Raw genomic sequence first — 27,598 nt, 5'->3', positions numbered from 1 at the left:
ATGGTTCTTATTACTTTGAGTTATGGTTCTTCCATGCCTAGTCTGTGGAGGGTTTTTATCATGAAAGGATGTTAGATTTTATTGAAAGCTTTTTCTGCATCTATTGAGATGATCATATGGTTTTTGCTTTTAATTCTGTTTACGTGGTGAATCACATTTATTGAAGGTCATTTTGAAGTAAATTCTAGATATATCATTTCACCCGTAAGTATTACAGTATGTCTCTAAAAGTACTTTTTTATTTTCTTGGTTTTTTCTTTAAGACAAGGTCTCACTCTGTCACCCAGGCTGGAGTGCGGCGGCATGATCTCGGCCCACTGCAACCACTGCCTCATGGGTTCAGGTGATTCTCGTGCCTCAGCCTCCTGAGAAGCTGGGACCTCAGGCACGTACCACCACTCCTGGCTAATTTTTGTATTTTTTTTGTAGGGATGGGGTTTCACCATGTTGCCTAGGCTGGTCTCAAACTCCCGAGCTCAAGCAATCTGCCTACTTCAGCATCCCAAAGTGCTGAGATTACAGGCATGGAGCCACCATCCCCAGCCACAGGACTCCTTTTCTTAAAATCCAGTAAGGACATTACCAGATTTAAAAATATATATATATTTCATATTATCAAATATCTATGCAGTCAGCACTGGCAGAGTATTTTTACTATATTATTCCAAAGTAATTAGTAAGCATTATTTCACTCTTCTAAAATACAATGTAGTTTACAACAAAGTTCACATGTATCAACTTTCGCCACCATACCATTATGTTTTTGTTGTTCATTTGTTTTGTAGAGATGGGGGTCTCAATATATTGTCTAAGCTGTTATCAAACACCTGGTCTCAAGCAATTCTGCCTCTGCCTCCCAAAGTGCTGGGATTATAGGCATGAGCCAACGTGCCTGGTCTACACCATTATTTTTGTTTCAAGTTCTACTACTAGGACATTGGGAATATACCCAAAACTGACAGTACTCCCAGAAAAATTAAGCAAATCACTTTGCATTGATATAGATTTATACTAACATAATTATTTACAGGCACTTTCAGTACTTTCAAGAAAGAATTTTAAAAATGAAAGTAATGTACAGGCACTGATGAATGTAAAAGTGACATAAAAATACTAGTAACTATATAATCTCAGTAGCAACCATTGTCACACATAACTTCAAGATAAGCAGTCAATAAGCTCTCGTTTTTGGGGAAGATTTTGTTTTTCCATCTCTCTATTAGCCTTGGTCAATCCAGGGACACCAGAAAAAGTACATTGTCCTCTCTTTTTGCGTGCCATAAAGCTACAATAGGATAAAGGAATTTTAAAAATCATCTTTAAAGAATAAAGCTAAAGAAGGAATCAAAAAATACCTGGATGCAGTTTGAGTTTTTCTTTTTAAAGACAGAGTCTCACTCTGTCACTCAGGCTAGAGTGCAGTGGCACAATCTTGACTCACTGCAACCTCCATCTCCCAGCCTCAAGCAATCCTCTCATCTCAGTTTCCTCAGTAGCTGGGACTACAGGTGCGCGCTGCCACGCTCAACTTTTTTTTTTTTTTTTTTTGGAGACACAGGGCTCACGCTCACTCTGTCACCCAGGCTGGAGTGCAGTGGTGTGATCTCAGCTGACTGCAACCTCCGCCTCCTGGATTCAAGTGATTCTCGTGTTTCAGCCTCCGGAGTAGCTGAGACTACAAGTGCCAGCCACCACGCCCAGCTAATTTTTGTATTTTCTTTTTTTTTTTGGTAGAGACGGGGTTTCACCATGTTGGCCAGGCTGGTCCTGATCTCAAGTGATCCACCCACCTCAGCCTCCCAAAGTGTTGAGATTACAGGAGGCATGAGCCACTATGCCAGGTCTCAGCTAATTTTTCAAGTTTTTTGTAGAGACAAGATCTCACTATATTGCAGGCAATACTGAACTCCTGGGCTCATTCGATCCTCCCACTTTGGCCTCCAAAGTGCTGGGATTATAGGCATGAGCCACTGAGCCCAGTTTGGATGCATTTGGATTTGCTCTAAAAAAGACAATGTGGTAAAGTTCAGTACTTATCAAATTTTTCCACAACTGTGGCCATAACGACAGAAGGGAAATACGTTCCCTCATTGGAGGAAAACATGTTTCCCCATTGGGCCCAAAGAGAAGCAAGCTACCTTCTTACAATGTCTTTGAAATCTCATTTTCTATTTAAAATTCATGTAAATTTTATATATACTTTGTGAAAATGATTTTTAATATTTCTTAAAACCATGTTTTTTTTTAATGATTCCAGTAAATTGCTGTTGAGTACTGCCTAGCATACCCATCTGAGCAAATGTGGATATACAAGATCATACATACATTTTACTTTGTAGTCGAACAAATCTGAGTTCCAATCCCACCCTTGTTACTATCTGTCATTAGATACTTACTCAACCTCTTTACCCCTCCATATTCTCCATCTTTATATAGAAATAATAACAATGGCTATTACAAATTAGATGGCATATAACAATTAGATGAGACAATGCAAATGAAACAGTTATCACAGAGCCCAATAGAAAGAAAACATTCAAGCCAGATGCGGTGACCCACGCCTGTAATGCCAATACTTTGAGTGGCCGAAGTGGGCAGATCACTTCAGCCCAGGAGTTTGAGACCAGCCTGGGCCACACAGTGAAACTCCATCTCTACAAAAAGTGTATATATATGTACACACAAATTAGCCAGGTGTAGTAAGCCGTGATGGTGCCACTGCACCACATCACATGTGAACTCTGTTGCAAACTACACTGTATTTGAAGGAAGGGGAGGGGAGGGAAAGGGAAGAGAAGGGAAGGAAACGTTCAATAAACGTTAGTTGTAGTTATTATAATTACTATCTCTAAGATCAATATGCAAAATGAGGGATTACCTACCTTGCAGGGTGGTAACAACTACAAAAAAGCTAAGAATCCACCCTACTTACTGGCAAGCTAACAACCTGTCCTGTTACAATTTCATGGATATTGGAGGAAGATACAGGACTCCTAAGACAAGGATGAAGCACTTTATTCCTCACAACAATAACAGCAGCCAGAGTTTTAGCTTTTTTTTTTTTTTTTTAACAGAGTATCAGCAATTTTTACACCAATTCCCAAGGCCAATCTTCCATAGGGTGACACAGAGTGGGCCATACACCGTGGACTGCATTACAGGAGAGGAACCCTGAGCTTAGGGAATGTGAATCTTTTATAATGGACTGTAAGCATACCTGTCCTTTGCTGTGGAGGGAGAAAGCATCTTTACCTTCAGAGTGTAAGCAACGAGCCCTTTGGGGAAACACTATCTAGGCTAGTAGCAATATAACATCCTTGAGAAGAAAATCTAGAACAATCAGTACCCTATTCATAAGATGTGCAGAAACATATAAGACATAGAGAATTGTGTCCCAACAACATCCACTCCTCATTTCTAACCATCTTGGCGGCTGATAATTTTCTCACAAGTATGCCACTATCAGGCACTCTGATTAATCCAACAGACAGAGGGTTGAACTAAATCTAATCAATTGATATCATACATCATTTAATTAAGGCTACTATCAACAAGACTCCAAGCAGCAGGATGAGGTCAATTTTCAGAACTGATTTCAACCATGTTTCTTAGAATCCCACACCCAAATAAGATGAAATCCCATAAGCCATCAGGGTCTACCTCAGAAAGTCAAGTAGCTTTCTGTCTGTATTGACCTTTCCATTTGGCCTAAGGTATTAATCTAGGAACAATAAGATATATTAGTAATTGTACAGACTCTGTCTTGGCTCACAAGAAAAAAGTCCAGGGCAATTTTATCATCCCTAAGAACTCTGGTCAGTGAATTGAGGCTGACCTTAATGCCTTCCAGGGCCAAGGTGTTGTCACTGGTTACTTCAGTTAAAAAGTCAGGAATGAATTTTGCACTGCCTAGTCTAATTGAATGACTCCCCTTAGAGAGATAATTGTTCACAGGGTGTGCCTAAATAACAAATCAGTTATCATTCCAGGAAGCTTCGCCAAGCAAGCAAGGATGGCCTCATTTTAGAGAGATCTCCACAGTTATCTAAAGGCTACAAGATTTAATGGTGTTTCCTTAAACATTCAAAGGTAGAGGAAGGTCCATGTTTCTAGAAGGGAGATAAGCTAATACCTGGGTTACACAAAAGAAGTACAGTCCCAAGGACACACATGGTACACCAGAAAAGAGAGGGTTGTTTAGAATCACTAGGTCTTTCCAAGGAGAACCTACCTCAGCCAAGGAGGCATTGTCAAATTGTGTCCCAGCACAAGGTTCCCACCCCGTTCAGTTCAAAACATTGAGTCTAGTCCTTGTTTTTGAAAGGACTGAATGATGGCAGTCAGTCCAATCTGTCCCATTTGTCCAGGCCATAATCCAGGTGGCCAAAATCTATCCCACAGAATCTGAGTGAAGTTGATGAGATGGGAGTAAAGAAGTGTTTGCAGGTGTTTTGTATGGAAGGTACATGACCTGGAGCCAACCACTGCTGTTTCCAGTAGACTTCCCAGTAAGTTTATAGGGAATGACAAATCATGATCAGAGCCATGGGGGATGGCAGACCCAGCAGTCAGCTAAACTTAATGTGATAGCAACAGTTTGGAGGAGCTGCACCAGAGTGTTTTCCTTTATGAGGAAGGCTTCAAGGGCGATTCTGAAAGAAAATGAACATTAATGTCTTTCCCTTCTCTAAACCTCCTGGGGTCTAAGGTGGTCCCTCCACCAAGTGTCAGGATTGCTGCTCTCTATCCATTGCTACAAAATCAGTATGTCCCATTCCAGTAGCTATGACTTTATCTTTTTCCCAGTCATCTTTTACTCACAACACCCAGACCTTTCATCTGGAAATGTCAGGCACAAGAGGGTCAAGGGAATTTGTATAAAACCTACAGAAACCTATTATGGCCCACACTGTCTACCATACAGGGACCCAGCAAGCAGTATACTTAACCAAATAGTGACTATCCTGATGATCTAGAATAATATTAATGCAACAAGAGAATCCAGGTAACTGAACAATAATTATGAATTCCTTAAGCCATCTTTTGGCCTAGCTGCCACATAGAAGATAGATGCCAACCAGGCTGGCCTTGGTTTGTTACTGGGGGGGAAAGAAACATCACGCCTAAATTGGTCAGGGTGGAATCCTGAATTCTCAAAATAGGGCTATATAACTTCCCACCCCTTCCATTTTGATCATTACTCAGGAGTGATCAAGATGAGATGATCCTTTTCTGGGGACAGCTACAAGCAGTGGCAAAATCGGCTTTCTAAGTAAGGTGTGTGAATCAAGGGGAGGTGGAGGATGTAGAATCAGGAATTGTTGAGTCAATTTTTGAAGAAGCTGTTCCAATATTCAATGTTTATCCACATACCAGATGCCTACGAACGGTAGGGAGCATGGAAGCATCAAATACCTTGACAATTAGTTCACCGCTGAGTGGCTTGTACGATAAAAGGTGCACTACTGTTACACTGCAAACAGTCCAGAAAGCCAAAAGCATAACACAGATTGGTTTCTAGGGTTACGACGGTGTGGCCAGAGCCAGCTGATTGGACTAGAACAGCAACATCAAAACCACAAAAAAAGGTCAACGGCAGTGAGGCACCACTGATAGGAAGTTGGCTATGAGAGGGAGGTCAAAGGTCCAATGTATTCAACCTGCCAGGAGCAAGCAGGAGCCACATCCCATGCCACCGGCTTCTCTCATCATGTGACAAACGGTTAAACTTTTAGCAAGAGGCACAAGTCTGGCATGTAATGGCTCTGTGTCACAGTCCTTTGCTTTGTGTCCAGTTTATGATAGTTGATATTCATCATATCCAATATAATGAACATGGCTCTGGGCAGTGTACACTCAATCAGAAGCTTGATTCCAGTGGGCTTCATCAGAAGATAGGCCCTTACTAAGGGCATCTAGATGAGTGATCCAGATGGTTTGATCAGCAAGTATAATTTGTTTTCATAGTTCACAGTTTTAACGAAAGCTGTCTTTAACTTGCCAGTCTATAGCTTTCCAAGTGGCAGACCAAAGAGCTAGGCCATTAGCAACAGGCAAAGGTCAGTAGAAATATAACAAGTTTCATCAAGGAGAGTACCAATCAGAGCTACGAGAAAGCCTTGAAAAAAAAAAGCCTTGAGTTCTGTCCAGAGAACAGAGCAATCACATCCATTATCAGTCTGCATAGCTAGTACAGCGGTTGAACAGCCCTAGAAGTCAAGCAGACACAGTAAACTTTCAGCTTGACTAAACCATCAGCAAACCAGGAGCAGGTTTAAGGTGAAACCTTTATGAATTAATGACCCCACTGAGCCGATGGCTTTGCTTCAGACAGTAAAGTGGGAATTAAAGTTTCCTCCAGAGGGGCTGAGCCATAAGACATTATACACTCCATCTCTCAGGCAAAGCAAAATTCTAACAACTTTTTTTCTGCCCACATAAGTTACAAATTTGCCTCCTTTCACACTCAGTGTAGGTACACATACATCTGTAACTCTTGTCTGAAAGGGAACAGAAGATTCTGCCCAACCAGGACACATCTCCCCAGTTGTTACACTGGGGAGGATTTGAGGGTGACCTCCAGATTGGTGAAAAATATCCTCCCCACCCAAAGGAGAGTTGGCAACAACAGGAGGAATGTTCAGGCAGCTGTCTTTGAACCTACATCCTGGAACTCAGTCTGTAACCACTTCCCCAATATCTTATCATTAACAGGCAATAAAGTAGAGAACCACTTAATTTGGTCAACATGTTTCTACCAATTCCCAAGGACTTTCCTCAAATTCTGTTAACCAACTGATGAAGACACCCTGATCTTTCTTCCAGAATGTCATGTGTCTGCCAACATCCATCCTTGCTGCCAAAACTTAAAAACTAAAGGATCTGAGTTTTATCCTACTAGCAAGCTAACAACTTAGTCTGCCAGTTTCATGGATGCTGGCAGAAGACATTGAATCCCAGGTCAGAGACAATGAACTTTATGATTCATAGCAATATTTGTAGTCAAAGTATCAGCATGTTCTTGTGCTGGTTCTCCAGTCCCATTTCCTATAGGGCAACACAAAATAGGCCACGTGATACCTGCACATGCAGTGGAATGCAATACAGAAGAGGAACTCACAACCTAAAGAATCCAAATCTTTTATAGGGGGAAGTATGTCTACCTCCATTCACCCAAGAGGGAGACATTATCTCTGCCTTTCAAGGCTGATCAGAATACAAAAAATCTTTGGAAAGATAGAAACAAAGGCATTCAGTGCCTCTGGTAAGAAGATATACAGAAACCATTCATGGAGAACCATATCACTATAACGCAATAAAAGATCACTGTAAAGATTAGATGTTAAGAGCCTAGCATAGTACCTGACATATACAAAGTAATCAAAAGCTAGAAGTTAATGTTATTACTCCTTCCCTATTAAAGAAAGGATACATCTAAAATTGATTTTAAAAAACAAATTCAACCACTACTTTCCTTTAGGGAAAAAGAGGATGGGGAGGGCAAAAGAGAAGAAACTTTCCTCTACTAACACTCTTCTATTATAGCTCAATCATTAAAGAATCCAGGGAGCCAGGACCAACTGCAAAGAGAAAAACTAGGTGACTCAAACCAACCTGAAAGCCATTAAGGTGCACATAATCTGAAAACTCTTCCTTCTTCCTTTACCACAATCTGACATCTCATTTTTCTTATCTCTATTATTCCCCATAACTACAAGTAAATATAAAGCCAGGTGTAATTATTCTGTTAATTTTACCAGACAGCCTTTTGAAATTATCTCAAAAAAATTATCTCACCTTAAGTCAATGACTAGTGATTTAATATGGTGAACAATTTTGACTTGAAAATAAAATGTATGCCTTAAAAACCATTTGAGAGTGAAATTACAATCAGGAAGAGTAAATAAAACAGCAAATTCAGTAGCAGCATTCAATTTTTACAAAGTTCTTGGCCTCAAGGCCTATATTTTACCACATCTTATTGAGCCCCTCAATAAAAGCTGAATAAGAGCAGAAGTGTTTTGTACTTCTCTGTATATGCGTCACTTTAAAGTTATAACTCTCGATTTAGTCAAATCTTTATTTTCCCAAGGACAGTTTTATTCAAAATCATGCCAATGACAGATATCAAAAATACATAAAAATTTACAATTCTATTCCATTTGTACCATAACAGCCTAAACTAAGAATATTCCTTCAGTAAATAGTCGCTGAGCACCTTTCACTAGATACTGTAGAAACAGATGGTTAAGATCCAGACAGTTGCTCCCCCCTCAGAGCTGACAGTAGGAGAAAGAAACATGTAAATTGATCACTGACAATCTAACATAAGACTCAAAAGAAGAGATAGGTACACAATACACAAGAAACTATTAACCCTAACTGGGTACAAGGTATGAATGTTACAAGCAAAAGGTAGGAGGTGGTTTTTGAAAGAGAAATAGAAACTTTCCAAAGGAACATGAAAAGTAAGGATCCAAAAACGTGGAGTCATGAAACAGCCTAAGCATCAAGCATCAGTATACTGAAATATTCTCTGTTAGTCCATTCTTGTGTTGCTATAAAAAAAATCTGAGGCTGGGTAATTTATTTAGAAAAGAGGTTTGTTGGCTCATGGTTCTCAAGTTATACAGAAAACACGGTGCCAGCATCTGCTAGCTTCTGGTGAGGGCCTCAGGGAGCTTACAATCATGGTACAAGGCAAAGCAGGAGACAGCCTCTCACAGTCAAGCCAGACTATCACATGGCGAGACAGGGAGCCAGAGAGAGAGAAAAGGGTGAAGATCTCAGACTCTTATTTATTTTTCTTTTCTTTTTTTTTTTTTTTTTTTTTTTTTTTGAGGCAGAGTCTTGCTCTGTTGCCCAGGCTGGACTGCAGTGGCACGATTTCAGCTCACTGCAACCTCTGCCTCCCAGGTTCAAGTGATTCTCATGCCTCAGCCTCCCAAGTAGCTGGGACTACAGGTGCACGCCGCCACGCCCGGTATATTTTTAGTAGAGGTGGGGTTTCGCCATGTTGGCCAGGCTGGTCTCAAACTCCTGAACTCAAGTGATCCACCCGCCTTGGCCTCCCAAAGTGCTGAGATTACAGGCGTGAGACACCACACTCGGCCCCAGACTCCTAAACAATCAGATCTCACATGAACTAACTGAGCAAGAATTCACTCATCACCATGGGGATGATGCTAAGCCATTTATGAGGGATCCACCCCCATGATCCAATACCTACCTCTAGGACCCACCACCAACTTAGGAGGTCGCATTTCAATGTAAGATTTGGAAGGGACAAACATCCAAACCATATCATAAAACCATTTTGCTAAGTCGTAGAAATGGAACAGTACTTAAGATGACAAAATCAAAGAATCATAGAAATGGATGGAATTTCAAAAGTCGTCTAGCTCAGCAATTCTTAAGTGTAGTCCTTGGATCAGAAGCATTGGTATAACCAGCAAACCTGGTAAAAAATGCAAATTTGCAGACCCTACACCAGACCCACTGAGTCAGAGACTCTGAGGTGGGGATCCAGCAACCTGTGGTTTAACAAGCCCTCCAAATTACTCTCATGCAAACTAAAGTTTGAGAACCATTGGTTTAAATCAGGATTCTCCAATAAATACTGTCAACATTTTGAGCCAGAAAATTCTTTACTATCAGGGGATGCCTGTGCATTACAGAATGTGTAGCAGCATCCTTTGCTTCTGTGCACTAAATGCCAGTAGCAGCCCAAAGCTGTGACAACCCAAGTGTTTCCAGACATTGCCCAATGTCCCCTGGGGGACAGAAACCACCCTCGGTTGAAAACCACTGATCTAGATCAAGGATCAGCAAACTCTCCTAAAAGGAGCAGGGTAAACATTTTAGGCTTTGCAGGACATGCAGTCAACTACTCAACTCTGCTATTAAGGACAAAAATAACCAGAGACAACATGTAAACATACATGCATGACTATATTCCAATAAGACTTTATTTACAAAAAAAGGTGGTGGTTTGGCCCTCGGGCTGTAATCTTCTGACCCCTAATCTAGGTCAGTTATCTGAATTACAATTGATTGTCCTCAGTCCCACTGCTGCCAAGTGATTCTCTGGATTCTATTTGGCCCGACCTAGTCCAGTCTTCTGCTTACAGGTACATATGGCTCTACACAGATTACCATTCTTTTTTTTCCAGACAGGGTCTCTCTGTCACCCACCCAGGCTGGTGTGCAGTGGTGCAATCACATCACCTTACCTCAGCCTCCTGAGTAGCTAGGACTACAGGCACCTGCTACCACATCCAGCTAATTTAAAAAAAAAAAAAAAAAAAAAGAAAAAAATTTTTTTTTTTTTTTTTTTTGGTAGAAACAGGATTTTGTTATGTTGCCCAAACTGATCTCAAACTCCTGGCCTCAAGTGATCCCCCTGCCTCTTCTTCCCAAAGTGCTGGGAATACAGGTGGGAACCACCACACACGTCCCAGATCACCATTTTACAGACTGAATAAATGAAGCCCATAAAGGGTAAATGACTTTCTCAAAGAACCACAGCTTAGAAAACCTAAAACAAAACAGAAAAACAACAGCTACAGCCAGTCTACCTAAGTACAACGCTCTAACAACTGCCCCTTATGGAGGTGTAACCACATATTGCCACCTAGCAGGCATTCAAACATACCAGCCCTCTGAATTTACTAAAACCTAGAAAAGTACTGGTTTCATGGGGAGAGGAGGGAAATAACTTTACCTTAAATGCCCAGACAGTAAATATTTTAGGCTTGTAAGGCCATTAAAATCTGTCTCAACTACTCATCCCTGTCACTGTAGCAAGAAAACCACCACAGATAAAGGCAAATGAAGGGGTATGGCTGTGCTGAAATAAATTCTTATTTATAAAAACAGGCAGCTGGCCTGCAAGATATAGTTTGCTGACCCCTGATCTACAAGGTCCATAAAACCAGTCAAGCAAACAACAGGCATCAACTCAATCACGCTCAGCTAATCTAGAGACACTATGTGCATTCCAAGGCTTCTGAACACCTGTGAACACAGAAGCATGGCACTAAACGGTAAACAAGGAATAGACAAAGTGCCACCTTTCTCTTCCTTCCTTCTTTCCTGAAGGTCTACTACATGATAGCCAGGCACTGTTAATTTATTTTATATGTAAGTTTCCTCATTTGGAGAAATTGCTAAAGAGCAGGTTTTGTTTTCTCCAAGAACTCCAAGCTGACACATTAGCTAGAAAATGAACACTCTTATATGTGCCTTTATAAAATATTTGTTTCAGCCAGGCAAAGTGGCTCACACCTGAAATCCCAGCACTTTGGAAGGCCGAGGCGGGCGGATCACTTGAAGTCAGGAGTTCAAGACCAGCCTGGCCAACATGGTGAAAACCATCTCTACTAAAAATATTTTTTTAATTAGCTGGGTGTGGTGGCACATGCCTGTAATTCCAGCTACTGAGGAGGCTAAGGCAAGAGAACTGCTTGAACCTGGGAGATGGAGGTTGCACTGAGCCAAGATCACACCACTGCACTCCAGCCTGGGTGGCCAAATGAGACCCTGTCTCAAACAAACAAACAAACATTGTTTCAAACCAACCTATGACCTTGTACAAGTCACTTCTCTTTTCTGGGTCTCAATTTCCACAAAGGGAAAACTGATAAGCTTCAAACAGATGATCTCTGAAGTTCCCTATAGAGAACAAGTACATACCTTAAAACTGTCAAAAAAAAAAAAAAAAAAAAAGTAAAATTTATTGAACACTTTCTATGTCAGACACCTTTTCTAATCACTTTACATATGCTAACTTATTTTTCATATGGGGAAACTGAGGCAGAGGGGTGCGAAGTGATTTGTCAAAGATCACCTGAAGAGTCAGTGGTAGGGCTGTGATTTAAATACAAGTGGTCTGAATCCAAAGTCCATGTCCTTAACCACTAACCATTAAACTTTATTCTCCATGCGAAAACCTTATTTTCCCAATGACCTACAACCCAAATACTAAAACAACATGATTTGTCTCTCTAATAAATAAACAGGGCAGAGGAGAAAGGAAAGAAAGGACAGGTAACAAGATTACTTGCTCCCAGGAATGAAATATGATGTTCCATGGATACTTAGTTTGGTCCCTAATCCGCAACATCACAAAAGATATCTGTTTGGATCAATGCCATTTCTGCTCACACAGTCTGGTATTGTCTTTTGTAGATGATATTTCTCTGTGTCAAACTAAAAAAGAAAGAAGTGAGATTCACAACTTCATTTAGAAAGAGAAAATGTTATAAAGGGACAGAAACTACTTATGTGTCACTCAACATAAGTGACTTACCAGTATGCAACAGAAAAGTCCATACTTCAAAGAGAAGCTCATATGCAAAGAAAAGTTTCAAAGACCCATGGTGATAACCCAATCCAAGAAAATTTGGCCAGACATGGAGGTTCACGCCTGTAATCCCAGCACTTTGGGAAGCCAAGGTGGGTGGATCAACTGAGGTGAGGAGTTTGGGATCAGCCTGGCCAAGATGGCGAAACCCCATCTCTACTAAAAGTACAAAAATTAGCTGGCCATATCTCGCCAGTAATCCCAGTAATCCCAGCTCTCACCAGTAATCCCAGCTACTTGGGAGGCTGAGGGAGGAGAATCGCTTGAACCCAAGAGGGGGAGGTTGCAGTGAGCCAAGATCGCGCCACTACACTCCAGCCTGGGAAACAAAAGCGAAACTCCGTCTCAAAAAAAAGAGAAAAGAAAATTCATAAAGCAATTTAGGCAGCAAAAAGTATTATTAGCTGGAAAGACTAGAGGTGAGAAACAAAAGCACATTTGTGTGGTACAGAAAACATAACTGAAAATAACATCAAATCAATGCCAAATTAGAGAAGAAATAAAGGGACTCTTAATCTATGATCAATGGAACTAAATCCAGAAAGAATACTTTTTTTTTTTTTTTTTTTTTTTGAGATGGAGTCTCACTCTGTCACCCAGGCTGGAGTGCAGTGGCGTGATCTAGGCTCACCACAAGCTCCGCCTCCCGGGTTCACGCCATTCTCCTGCCTCAGCCTACCGAGTAGCTGGAACTACAGGCGCCTGCCACCATGCCTGGCTAATTTTTTGTTTTTTAGCAGAGACGGGGTTTCACCCTGTTAGCCAGGATGGTCTCGATCTCCTGACCTCATGATCCACTCACCTCTGCCTCCCAAAGTGCTGGGATTACAGGCGTGAGCCACCATGCCTGGCCAAGAATACTTTTTCAGCAAGGCAGATAGGGCTTCTCAGAAAGTCTAAAACAAATGTTACTACTAGTGAGAGTTGTTCTTTTTCTTTCTTCACTTGAGTACAGCTATGATGTCTGCCTCTGTATTAACAGCAACAGAGAAACATAAACACAAAAACAGGTAACACCAGGCCAAGTGTGGTGGCTCATGCTTATACTTTCAGCACTCTGGAAGCCGAGGCAGAAGGATCACTCAAGGCCAGTTCAAGACCAGCTTGGGCAACATAAAAAGACCCTGTTTCTAAAAATTTAAAAAAAAAAAAAAAAATTTTTTTGAGACAGAGTCTTACTCTGTCACCCAGGCTGGAGTGAGGTGAAATGATCTTGGCTCACTGAAACCTCCACCTCCCAGGTTCAAGTGATTCTCCTGCCTCAAATTCCCATAGCTGGGATTACAGGCACCAGCCACCATGCCCAGCTAATTTTTGCGTGTGTTTTTAGAAGAGACGAGGTTTCACCATCTTGGTCAGGCTGGTCTTGAACTCCTGACCTCAAGTGATCCGCCTGCCTCGGCCTCCCAAGGTGCTGAAATTACAGGTGTGAGCCACCATGCCTGGCTTAAACATTTGTTTTTAATTAGCCAGGCTTGGTGGCACACATCTGTAGTCCCACCTACTCAGGAAGATGAGGTGAGAGGATCACTTGAGCCCAGAAGTTCAAACCCGCAGTGATCACTCCATTGCACTCCAGCCTGGGTGACAGAGTGAGACCCTGTCTCACCAAAAAAAAGGGATTAAGGAGGAGAAGACTCTAGACCAAAAGAAGTAACTGATATTATTGAAATTATTTGATAGCAATCGCAATTATTTGAATAACTATTTTCACATATGTAAGCAAACCAAATAGGGTCTCAAAAGTTTGTTTGAGACCAAATGATCCATATTCTCTACTTCAACCTAAAAAAAAGTTAAAGAAATCTACAATTACAAAAAGAACAGTTATTCTATAGTTACTAAAAGACTTGAAACTTTCACCTGAATGCATCTCTTTGTTACAAAACAAGTAAGGGGGGTAAGGCGGAAAGTCATGATTCATCAACGCTGCCTGCTTTTTTAAACCCAGGAAATTCCTTTACACCCCCTTCTGGCTCTAGCCAGCAAGAACTGTGGGTGTACTACTCTAGTCATTCCTTTATCAGTAACATACAATGTTAACACTATGCACATGTAAAACTGATTTTTGGTCGAATATTCCAAATTCTAAATTCATTTGCTCAGATTTTTTTTTTTTTTTTTTTTTTTTTTTTCTTCTTTGAGATGGAGTCTTGCTTTGTCACCCAGGCTGGAGTGCAGTGGTATGGTCTAGGGTCACTGCAAGCTCTGCCTCCCGGGTTCACACCATTTCCTGCCACCATGCCCGGCTAATTTTTTGTATTTTTAGTAGAGACGGGATTTCATCATGTTAGCCAGGATGGTCTTGATCTCCTGACCTCATGATCCGCCCACCTCGGCCTCCCAAAGTGCTGGGATTACAGGCGTGAGCCACCGTGCCCAGCTCTAAATCTTATTTTTAAAATAATTTATTAACTAGGATGCTGACATTCTCTCCATTCAAAATTTTGGTGGTGAAGTCACTATAGAAAACATTATGACAGTTCCTCAAAAAATTAAAAATAGAATGACTATGTGATCCAGCAATTTAACTTCTGGGTATATATGCAAAAGAACTGAAAGCAGAAGCTGGAACATCAATCTGTATACCAATGTTTATAGCAGTATGATTCACAAAACTACAAGGTAGAAACAACCTAAATGTCCATGGAAGGTGACAGAATAAGCAAAATATGGTATATACACACAATGGAACATTATTTAGCCTTTAAAAGAAATAAAATCCTGACGCATGCTAACATGTATGAATCTTGGGCACATTATGCTAAGTGAAATAAGCCAGTCACGAAAAAGGGCAAATACTGTATGTTCCACTTATATGAGGTACCTATTAATAGAATAGTCGAATTCAGAGATAGAAAGTAGGATGGTGGTTGCCAGGGGCTGAGGAGAGAGGGATACAAGGACTTATTGTTAAATAAGTATGGTAACAGATTTGCAAGATGAAAAGCTTTCTGGAGATGGATGGTGGTGATAGTAGCAAAGCAAAATAAATGTACTTAATGCCAGTGAACTGTAGACTTTAAAATGGCTAAAATGGTAAATTTTATAAAGATTGTACCACAATTTTTTTTTTTCATTAACAGATTGGGGGAGGATTTTCTTAGAGGACAATTTGGAGTAATATTTGCTTTGTAATAAATTCACCCATCTATAATATTCCAAATCTATCCTATTAAGTCTGAGCTGTAATATTCCACCCACTACTTATCACCACTTCACTGATTTCAACAGAATTCTTTTCTCTATTGACTTGAAATAGTCAAAGAAAAAAAACAAAAATCCTTTTCAAAGGTTTTTCCACATTTAGACACAGTATCTAGCAATGATCAAAATGTGATTCATTTTTGAATTCTAATCAAATTTAGAAATTATGTCTTTTCTACAAAGACAATACTGAGCTCTCAAACTATTACTGAGTCTCACAATCATATGATATAAACATGTAATTTTACCATATTCACTTTTGGTGAGGAAATTGATTTGCCCAGTTACAGAAGAAACCAGTGTCATCCAAGTGTCCATATGCCAAGTCTTAAGCTGCAATCCTTAAAATAAATTACTTGAGGCCAGGCGTGGTGGCTCATGCCTGTAATCCCAGCACTTTGGGAGGCCTAGGCAGGTGGATCACCTGAGGTCAGGAGTTTGAGACCACCCTGACCAACATGGAGAAACCCCGTCTCTACTAAAAATACAAAATTAGTTGAGCATGGTGGTGCATGCCTGTAATCCCAGCTACTCAGGAGGCTGAGGCAGGAGAATCACTTGAACCTGCGAGGCGAAGGTTGCAGTGAGCCGACATCGCACCATTGCACTCCAGCCTGGGCAACAAGAGTGAAACTCCGTCTCAGAAAAAATAAGTAAATAAATAAATTACCTGGTTTTCTTATAACTGAATAAATGTTTACTTTTAAGTTAATCCTATAAAAATTTAAATAATATGAAAAACAGGAAAAAAAATCATTTTTTACTAAGACCATCATTTGTAAGAGGACTCCAGGTTCCTAAACACACAAATGGCTAATGTGTTTAATGTGTGTAGTTTTCCAAATAATTTTTTCTTCTATCAATAACATTGTTTTACCTATTTGACAACATAAAATTATTAGGCAAACAATTGTTCACTGCAGATGCTATTCCATTTTCCCCACTTTTAAACAATTGTGTATAGCATTACCATTGGTCTGAAGAGAAAAACTTATCCCCATCTTATTAATGTGATCGAAATTATCATTTTCATTTCCAAACCAAAATCCCTGGAAAATCTTGCTTTGCCTGAGTACAAGAAGCCTGAATTTCCTGTCCTTTAGCCAATATAAGGTTAACAGTTAAGCATAATAATTGTCACACACAAAAAATAGAAAGCAGATGCAAGTTATTAGAGATAAAAAGGCAAAATCAAAACAAAGTTATAATTACCTTATAAAGGGAAATCAGAAGACAATTTTGTAACACAGTAAAACTACACCTAGAAATATAGAGTCCTTTTTCAAACAGTGCATTCCACATTAGATAAAAGATAGAACTGGAGAACAAAAACAAAACAAAAAGACAGTGATGAAAAACTTAGGCAGGGCTGGGTGTGGCAGCTTACACCTGTAATCCCAGCACTTTCAGAGGCTGAGGTGGGTAGGTCACTTGAGCCCAGGAGTTCAAGACCAGCCTGGGCAAAATGGCGAGGCCCATCTCTAAAAAAATCTAATTAATTGAAAATTTTTTTTTAATTTAGGCAGACAAAAAGCCTGAGGCTAATCCTAAACCTACAAAACATCAAAATCTTACGGTCAACTTTTAAGGACCCTCCTTTATTAGTTTAGAGGTTATGGTTTAATCAAAGTGTAGATATATGCATATTCCTAATACCTGTATATCAGATTCCACTGGGTAACCAAAACAGCAAACTCTGAAAATGGTTATCTGAACGTTAATTTGTAAAAACAAGGGCCGGGCGCAGTGGCTCACGCCTGTAATCCCAGCAGTTTGGGAGGCTGAGGCGGGTAGATCACGGGTCAGGAGATCGAGACCATCCTGGCTAACAGGGTGAAACCCTGTCTCTACTAAAATTACAAAAAATTAGCCGGGTGCGGTGGCAGACGCCTGTAGTCCCAGCTACTCATGAGGCTGAGGCAGGAGAATGGTGTGAACCCGGGAGACGGAGCTTGCAGTGAGCAGAGATCACGCCACTGCACTCCAGCCTGGGCGACAGAGCGAGACTCCGTCTCAAAAAAAAATTAATTAATTTTAAAAAAATAAGGAACTTAATACAACAGAGAGAGAGAACAGCCCAACAAAATTTCAGTAAGGAAAAATACTTCCTACTATGCTAGTGTTAGACCCTGTGCAATGATGAGTGTTAAGGAGGGAAAAGTCTGCCTATACTTTGACAGTAGCTTCTAAGTTGATGCCAAAATGGCTAAAAATATCTCACTAAAATAATTTCTTCACCAAACATCAAAAGGCAAAGGTAGCGCTCACAGGACATTAGTTCTAGCTCCAAGTCTTTCACAATGCATACTTTCAAAGGGCCTCCCTAAGATACTTACATGTCAGTGGCACTACAGCTGGGTTTATTAAGAGAACAGCCTTTACTTATCCTTTAAAGTATTCCTGGAGAAAGGACACCAACCAAGCAATTCAAGTCTGTAGAAGAGGGGAATCCACAAATATGAAGAGGTAATTTATTAAGCTTGTGAATTCATTGCAGAGATACTCTGGAATATACAGTCTTATCTGTCTCCTCGTTATCTTCTTATCCTTCAAAGATTCCATTAGGCAAAGTCTCAAATGTTTACTCCTCTTTGAAAAGAACCTCAGTACCCCACTGCTATTACCCTCCCCATCTCATCCTGCTTTTTTACTCTTCCCTTAATACAATATAAATACACCACGCCCATAACACCACACGCTCCACGCTCACACTCCATACATCTCTCCCCATAGAACCCAAAACATCCCATGCTTAATGGTCCCACACCAATTAAAATAAAAATTCTACACGTTCCCCTACCATACAGGAAACACTACACATTCCACACACATAGTAACCCAAAAGTCATTAATACCTCCAACCCCATTCAACCCCGTACTTAACACATTCTACACACTCATGATAGCATATAAATTATACGCTTTTCCATAGCTCGCCACATACACACACACGCCACGCACCGTATAAAAGCCTAAACCACACACCACTGCAGCGTTCAAACGCTGGGAAGAAGACTCCCTTGTGGCACCGGAAACCCACGAGGTTGGAAGTGGGAGGGGAAAAGGGCCAGATACTTCACCTGAAAATCCGCCAGGATCATCTCCCGGTCCATGTTGGACGCCATGGCGGCCGCCGAGTTCCACGGCTCCGGGAGCGAAGCGCGCACCTGGGAGGGAGACGGTACCTCCTGCGACCGTCGCCGCCGCCGCCGCCGCCGCCGGGCGCCGAGGGGCTGGCGGGCGAGCCGGCGGGCTGGCCGGCGGGCCAGCGGGCGGGGCAGCGCGGGAGGCGCTAGGCGCTCATGCACTCGGTAACCTTCAGGCGCCCCGGCCGCCCGCCTGCAACCTGCGGAGCCCGCGTCGCAGCAGCCGGGACAGGGAGACTGGTCTGGATGTGGGTCCGGTCTTACAGTCGCGGGCCAGGATGAGGGCAGGTTGCGACAGCGCGCAGCCGGCTACCTTCAGCGGCGTTAAGCCCGGCGGGGGCGGGGAAACCGAGCGAGCTAGCGAGCGGGCGGGCGAACGCCGCGGCCGCCTCCGCCTCCTCCGCTTCCTCCCTGGCCGCCGCCTCCGCCCCTGGTTGGCCAGCGCCACGGCTGTCGCACATTTTGCCTGTCATCGAGGTCGCAAAGCGCCGCTTTGCGGCTTCCACGTGACCACCCTCCTGTCAAGCGCTGGGCGCGCGACTACCGGGCCAGGATCTCTGCGCTGGCTGCAGAGACTGCAACCTGCAGCTGCGGAAGCTTCAAGTCTCGCAACAGGTTATTCCAGTTTGGATTTAGCAAAGGCCTCGGGATAGCGCCTCCCCCTAGCTGAGGCGGGGACCAGATTGTGCACCTCACGTGGTTAGTCTCATAAATACACACCAGCCCCACAAACCAACTGAACACACGCTTACAACTCGTCTAACAAACAGTATTTCGGAAATATACGTTTTCTCTACGATGTTTCACCAAAATACAACTTCATATAGTCTCTCACGCTCAACCTGTCAAAACCGAATCCACACTGTCACACCCAGGCCCAAGCTCCCTGACGTCTGCATCCTCAGACTCCATAACCCAGAAGTAACCAGACTGCCATGGTAGACATGGGAGAGACGAGGAAGCTGAGAAAGGTAAAAATCTCGTCCCAGAGAAGAGGAGGAGCAATTTTTTTTAATTGATAAGGTAGTTATGAGAAATAACCACCTTCAGTTAATAGGGTTCCTCCAAAGGGGGAAAAAAGGGAAAACCTTTCTATTGCTGCAGTTATATATATATATTTTTTTAAGCTGAGACATCTTACAAATGGGGTAAAACTTGAATCCAGCTTTGAACATAGTTAGTTAGTTAGAGGCGGAGTCTCGCACTGTCACCCAGGCTGGAGTGCAGTGGCGCGATCTCGGCTCACTGCAACCTCCACCTTCTGGGTTCAAGCGATTCTCCTGCCTCAGCCTCTGGAGTAGCTGGGATTACAGGCGCCCGCCACCACGCCCGGCTAAGTTTTTTTTTTTTTTTTTGTATTTTTAGTAGAGACGTATTTTAGAGCAATTATGTATTTTTCACTATGTTGGCCAGGCAGGTCTCGAACTCCTGTCCTCGTGATCCTCCTCGACCTCCCAAAGTGCTGGGATTACAGGCATGAGCCACAGTGCCCAGCCTACTTATTTTTATAAGAAACTAATTTGGAATATTCACCAATTATTTAAAGTTTCAACCCACGGTCAGAAATTGACAGCCTCTGTAACTAAAACAGTCAAAGACTATGTTCAATGAAGTGTGACAGTTTGTAATTGTCATCCAGGTTAAAGTGAGTGTGACAGTGGAAGTTGTTCGTCCTTGACTTGGGAAAATATCAGCTTTTGGATTGTCATGGGGCATTTACTTACTTTGGAAAGTATGTAAACGCTTGAAAATGTGAAATAAAATTGGTGATTTTATCCTATAGAGCTAAAATAAAAACTAGTGAAATCATCATATAGCATGAAGGCCTAGGCTTCCCTTAATAATTTTTTAAACTCGTATTATTTATTTACTTTTTTAGAGACAGGGCCTCACTATGTTGCCCAGGCTGGCTTCCAACTCCTGTGCTCAAGCCATCCTCCCACCTCAGCCTCCTGAGAGTGGGGATTACAGGTGTGAGCCATACCACTACACCCAGCAAGGCCTAGGCTCCATAAACTGGGAATATATTCATGTGAAATCAGAAATATGACTTAATTGTTCAGTTTCACTGAATATAAAAAAGTGCACTGTATTATGATCTGAGTTTATTCTGTGTGTTTTCTTAAATGAAAATAGGCTGGCCTACAACTCTTAAGTATTGATCTGTGTTTAGACCAGAATTAGCTAGATAATAGAACCCTCCATAGTCACATGAATCAAAATGTCTTGCTTAATTTTCATCCCTAAGAAAATAATTCCATGGCCAGGGCAGTGGCTCATGCCTGTAATCTCAACACTTTGGGAGGCCAAGGCGGGCAGATCACTTGAGGTCAGGAGTTGAGACCAGCCTGGCCAACATAGTGAAATCCCATCTCTGCTAAAAATAATACAAAAATTAGTCAGGCATGGTGACGTGCGCCTGTAGTCCCAGCTACTTGGGAGGCTGAGGCAGGAGAATCACCTGAACCCGGGAGGCAGAGGTTGCAGTGTGAACCAAGAGCACACCACTGCACCCCAGTCTGGTGACAGAGTGAAACTGTTGCAAAGTAAATACATAAATAAATATTTTTTAAAAAAGAAAGTAATTCCAAAAGTCAGCACAAATGTGAATCATGAGGCAAAACACAGCACCAATAATATAAATGTGGCAATTCAGTTGCTCCATTCATATAGGCCACCCTCAGTATAAGGCAGGTGAATTGTTTCTAGTTACATGGCCAAGGATTAATGCAGTCCTAAAAAGTTGAGAGTTTTTCTCTGTGATGATGCGTGTGTACCTCGGAACCCATTCAAATCCCATGTTGCTCCCTTTTTCTTTCCTTTCTCTCCATCTGGAAATTAAAACAATGTGGTATGTAGAACAATGGGATGAACACACTAGACATTCAGGTATATATTAGTACTGCTTTTCCAAATAATTAGCTGAGGGAACTTGGATGAGTCAGTTAATCTCTCTGAGTTCAGCTTCTCACAGGACTATTTCCTCTGATAAACGAGAAAGCAATTATGAAAATGCATGGAAAATATAAAATATTGGTATCAAACTAACATACATTTAATAGTCAATAACTGTGGTTTGAGTTCTAACTCTGCTCTTTAACAAAGGCTCTCTGGTTTTATTTCTTTATCTCTAAAATAAAAAACTTGTGATTTTGAATGTTGAGTGATAAAATGCTGGTGAAAATTCCTTATAAACCTTAAAACTCTCCAAACATATTAGTTATTACTCTGTATACCAATTCCTAAATGCTTTTCTCAGGACCACCCCTTTCCTAAAATTTAAGCAAATAAGGATCTTTCTCCTTTCTAATCACTGCTTTTACTATCTTTACAACACAACTTAGTGCTCCAGTAAATTCTGTAATTTTTTTCTCTAATGGTTTTCATATATGTATGTTTAATCTCCCCTAAAGGTTGAAAGTTTGAGATTATAAACTACTTTATGCCATGTGTTTTTATATTTGCCATAGTGCAAACATAGCAAACTCTTGTGAACATAACAGATAGTAAATGCTTCTGAATTTATTAATTTTTATTGGGAGTCTACTATATACAGATACATTACAAACTTTATCTCATTTAATGTTTACAACTACTACTTTACAGAATATAAAGCTGCTCTGGCAAGTTAAGAATTTGCTCAAAGTCATGCTACAAAGTGACAAACCTAGGATTCAAGACTAGGTCAAATTAGTGCTCTTTCCAGTTACCATGTTGCCTCTGTACAATTTCCCTTCCATGCTGCTTAGTTTATACCGTTCCCAAAGACACTGTTTCTTCCCTATGACCTAACTCTTCCCGATTGGATACCTAGCATCCAGAGTAATTATCTACTACAGATAAGAGAAGGGAAGAAAAATAAATACTGAATTAGGAGAAAAAAATCATTTTTTACTTCTCCAGAATTCCATCCTTAAGAGAAACAATTTCAGTTAAGTGTCATAAACCAAAAGAAAGAAATGTAAAGAAATTTGGTCCATGCATGAGCAAAGACAAGTAATTTTAATTTATCTATTCTCATAGTTGGCCCACAGTAGGAGTTCCTGGAGCTCAGCCTAAGTTAAATACAGATGTTTTTCTAGAATCTCCATGTTCTTTTAAGAGAAACTTTTATATCATCCTTATTTCCAATTTAATAATAAATACTATTTATATTTTACTAAATTTTTATTTGAAATTATTTTAGAATAGTTCCAAAGATAGTACAGCATGTTCCTATATGCTTTTAGCCCATTTTTCTCTAATGTTACCATCTTATTTAACATGGTACATCTATCAAAACTAGGAAATTAACACTGCTAAATACTACTAGTTAAATTCTAGAGGCTCTATTTGGATTTTTACACTAATGTCCTTTTCTTGTTCCATGGTCCAATAATACATTACATTTAGTTGTCATGTCTCAGTAGCCTCTTCCAATCTGTGACAGTTTCTCAGTGGACACTTTTGAAGAGTTAGGAACTTTATAAAATCTCCCTCAATCTGGGATTGCCTAATGTATTCTCAGAATTATACTGAGTTTATGCATTTGGGGTAAAATACCGCAGAGGTGATATGTCCTTGTTACATCATATCAGGGCTATGTGTTATCAACTTGACTTATTACTGGTAGTGGTAACCTTGATTCTTCGGTTAAGATAACCAATTTCTTAAATAATACTTCTTGCTTATAATGTAATTCATGAGAAGACTAATGCTACTACACATATGTATTTCATCTAGTGATTTAATGTTGTTTAGGATACTAGTGGCTGACCCTGGACTCTCTTAAACTAATAGAAAAGTATAAGGTTTGGAGCCCCAAGAACTGAATTCAAATCCTATGTCTACTATTTACTGACTTTAAATGACAATTTCTGTCAGCCTCAATTCCCTCACCTGAAATATGGGGATTATTATCATAGTCGCTTCACAGAATAGTTGTAAAGATTAATATATGCATTGGCTGGGCGCGGTGGCTCACACCTGTAATCCCAGCACTTTGGGAGGCTGAGGTGGGTGGATCACGAGGTCAGGAGTTCAAGACCAGCCTGACCAACATGGTGAAACCCTGTCTCTACTAAAGATACAAAACTTAGCTGGGTGTGGTGGTGCACACCTGTAATCCCAGCTATTCAGGAGGCTGAGGCAGGATAATTGCTTGAACCCAGGAGGCAGAGGTTGCAGTGAGCTGAGATCGCGCCACTGCACTCTGCCTGGGGTGACAGAGCAAGACTCTGTCTCAAAAAAATATATATATATATGTATACACACACACACACACACACACACATATTTTATAACCATGAAACACTATACAAATATTAATTATTGCTATTATTTTTCAGCTTTGGGGTTGCTTACTGGGCTTTTTTTCTTCTTACTTTAAAGAAGAACTTTTAGGCCAGGCGCGGTGGCTCACACCTGTAATCCCAGCACTTTGGGAAGCCGAGTTGGGCAGATCATGAGGTCAGGATATGGAGACCATCCTGGCCAACATGGTGAAACCCCGTCTCTACTAAAAATACAGAAATTAGCTGGGTGTGGTGGCAGGCACATGTAATCCCAGCTACTCAGGAGGCTGAGGCAGGAGAATGGCTTGAACCCGGAGGTGGAGATTGCAGTGAGCCGAGATCACACCATTGCACTCCAGCCTGGTGACAGGGCAAGACTCCGTCTTTCCCTGTTCTTGAAAGAACTTTCAAGCCTGGCCAATATAGGAAGACCCCATCTCCACAAAATTAGAAAAATTATCTAGGCATGGTGGAGCATGCCTGTGGCCCCAGCTACTCTGGAGGCTGAGGTAGGAGGGTCACTTGGGCCTGGGAAGTCAAGGCTTCAGTGAACCATGACCATGACCAAGCCACTGCACTCTAGCCTGAGCAACAGAGTGAGAACCTGTCTTAAAAATAAAATAAAATAAAAATAATAAAAAATTTTCATAAATAAGTACCTATATGAAAAAAAAACACTGAATCTCAGAAATGAAATGCTGAAGCCACAATTATAAAGTGACAAAAAAGGCTGCCTGGGGGTGCCCAGTCTGTTTTCCACCTCTGTTGATCTATAAATACAACAAAAAGGAAGACTTTGAGACCAGTTAAAGAAATGGTAAATACCACATACACATTTCCAAAAGTTAATCAATCAGATACTGTACCTACTTGAGTCAATGAGGGAAAAGCACGGAATAATTTGACTAAATCACATTTCTATGTTTTTTGTTTTTTGGTTTTTTTTTTGAGACGGAGTCTTGATCCATCGCCCAGGCTGGAGTGCAGGGGCACAATCTCTGCTCACTGCTGCCACTGCCTGCCAGGTTCAAGCAATTCTCCTGCCTCAGCCTCCTGAGCAGCTGGGATTACAGGCACCAGCCACCATACCCAGCTAAACTTTTGTATTTTTATTGGAGTTGGGGTTTAACCATGTTGGCCAGGCTGGTCTCAAACTCCTGACCTCAGGTGATCCGCCCACCTCGGCCTCCCAAAGTGCTGGGATTATAGGCGTGAGCCACCACGCCCGGCCATTTCTATGTCTCCTTAAATGATTATGAACTGCTAGAGCACAAGGTTTCCATGACTGTTAATATTTAATATCTAACTATAAAGGCTGTATTTCAGTATTTGATGTACTTATCATTACGATGTTAAAAGAGAAAGCACCACTCTCAATATAGTAGAAACTTAACTATGAATTTTTCTTGTAAACCATGTTAGAATATAACCTTCCTGAGGGTAGGGATACCCTTGAATCTGCTTTAGTGAACTAGCCCTCAATAAATACTAGATTTTCATTGGGGTTACTGTGTAATACTTATGTATGCCTTCTGAACTAAGACCCTAAGCTCTGCACTGCCAATTCTGGTTTACCCAACAGGCAGATGAAGCATATGCTTCAGGGCACCAGCAAAACCAGACTGTTAAAAAAAAAAAAAAAAAAAAAAAAAAAAAAAAAAAACTTTGCCAAATAATTTAATATCTCAGCAAAACCAATGAAGTAGCCATCATAGGAAAAAATCAGAACTTTGTTGGACTTTTTTACTCTTATTTTGGGGTTCTGTTATTTTTCTTTTTATTTCTATATGAGGAAGAGGTGGTAGAACATCAAAATCTTTTCAGTGCTTAGGGCCTCCAAAAATCTTAATACAACTCTGTGTACATCTTAAATTATCATAAGTTTTACTTAGTTGTTCAGCAATAAGTACTTTATTTCATGAAAATTATAGCACGTTTACCCATACTTTATGTAATCATACAATTTAAGATTCTTCCTCTTTACAATTTATCTCTAAGCAAGAAACCATAATAAATGCTAGAAGGCAACCCTCATAAATTGGACTAATACCAATTCTCTCTTATCAGCCAACAGTGCTAATATGTCCTCAAACCCCCTGGCTGTATGAAAAGATTACACAGTTCCCAGAATAATCAAAAGTAAATTATTATTTATTTCTTACTGGTATAAATGGAATCTTAAATGTTTCTATTTGAACCGTCTACATATATGTAAGAAAAAGAGAGTTAGTTTCTTTTTTTGTAGTTCTCATTTGATTCACAACTCGTTTAGTTACCTAAGAAAAGAGTTCTAGTTTTTTTTTTCTCAACAATTACGTTAAAGAAAACACTGCCAGATTCTTCCCAGTTTCAACTTTCCCTCTACCTACCAGTCAATCTGCTGCTGGATGATTATCCAGATGTTTCTGGTGTGTTTTGTTGCTAACACTCTCAGTGTACTTCAAGAAGGGTACAGATACTGCTCGAGGATCCACTTGCCAAAGTCCGGTTCTAATTAGACTTGTCATTTTTTGCTTGGTTTCATTTTGACCACTGGGTGCATCATGCAACCGTGTTGGATATTTTTAAGAGTATAAAAATATAGAAAGCAATAATTAATCTCACTTTAAAAGAGGAAGTTAAAAGTACTGGAAATTGGTGTCGGATGATTAAATAAAGGATTAGGAGAGAGACCATTCCTCTACATATAGACACCCTCCCCAACCCCACACCCCCAAAACACCAAGCCACTTCTAAGTAGTGAGGGAACTTCGGCAACAAAGAAATCGCTTTGTTAGAAAACACTTCACACGACTTATTTTAAATTTTGCTTTAAATTTAATTGCTTTTCTCCTTTTTCTCTAATAACAGGACTATTTAGCAGTTTCTAGTCCTTGATTAATTAAGGCTTCAGAGTTCATTCTTATCTATGCCATGTCTTAAGTGTTCATAAAATTCAATCTATACAAGACTTGCTTTTTGTGAGCACTGTGCTTAGTGGCAGTCCGGATTTTTCCCTCCACCCTCGCGGCCACCCCTGCCCACCGCGGCCGTCGGGCGTGGATCTGGCAGGTGCGAGGCCAAGGCCCAGGGCTCAGCGAAGGAGACCGAGTTTACAGAGCGCGCGCGCCCTAGAGGAGGCAGCAGCAGCCGCAAGCCTGGCCGCCCGAACTTTGCGAGCCTGGCGGGGAAGCACCGAGGCTGGCCGACCTGCCCCGCTAGCGCTGGAGAACGACTCCCTTTATGCCAGCTCGCTTCCGCCTTCCCGCAGCCTGCGCTGCGGAGCCTCGAAGACCCCGCCGCCCTCCACAGCGTCTTAAATAACAAACCCCTGTCCTCGCGCCCGTAGGAATCGGGGCAGCTGGGGGTTCGCGTCACAGACTCAAGCCCGCCCGCCGGAGAAGGACAGGCCGGGCTTCGCGGGGCCGAACCCCGCTCCAGCTGGGGACAGGCCGCCTAGCCGGCGGGAGGAAGCCGGCGCGAGGGAGCCGGCGCAAGAGACTTGACGGGAGGAGGTGGAGAGCTGGAGGCGGGAATGAGTGCGCGGGGCCGGGCGGGCGGAGCCTGCTAGACTGCGAGCGAGAGCGCCAGCAGGGCGGAGGGCGGGGCGTGGGCGGTGCCCGGCCTTC

General features: G+C 41.5%; 1 protein-coding gene across 1 annotated transcript in view; it reads right to left on the bottom strand.

Annotated features, from left to right (window-relative positions):
- FAF1 (Fas associated factor 1) overlaps positions 1–19,149 on the bottom strand; it is a 506,656-nt gene extending 487,507 nt beyond the window's left edge. Inside the window, exon 1 of the mRNA XM_073007304.1 lies at positions 18,652–19,149. Within this exon, the coding sequence (XP_072863405.1) occupies positions 18,652–18,696 (45 nt within the window). The 5' untranslated portion in view covers positions 18,697–19,149. The remainder of the gene's footprint in view (positions 1–18,651) is intronic.
- Positions 19,150–27,598: the final 8,449 nt, after the last annotated feature.

The sequence above is a fragment of the Chlorocebus sabaeus genome, chromosome 20, assembly GCF_047675955.1.
Source record: "Chlorocebus sabaeus isolate Y175 chromosome 20, mChlSab1.0.hap1, whole genome shotgun sequence".
NCBI lineage: Eukaryota > Metazoa > Chordata > Mammalia > Primates > Cercopithecidae > Chlorocebus > Chlorocebus sabaeus.
Note: the sequence above shows the minus strand (reverse complement) of the source record. Positions and strands in the feature narration are given on the sequence as shown.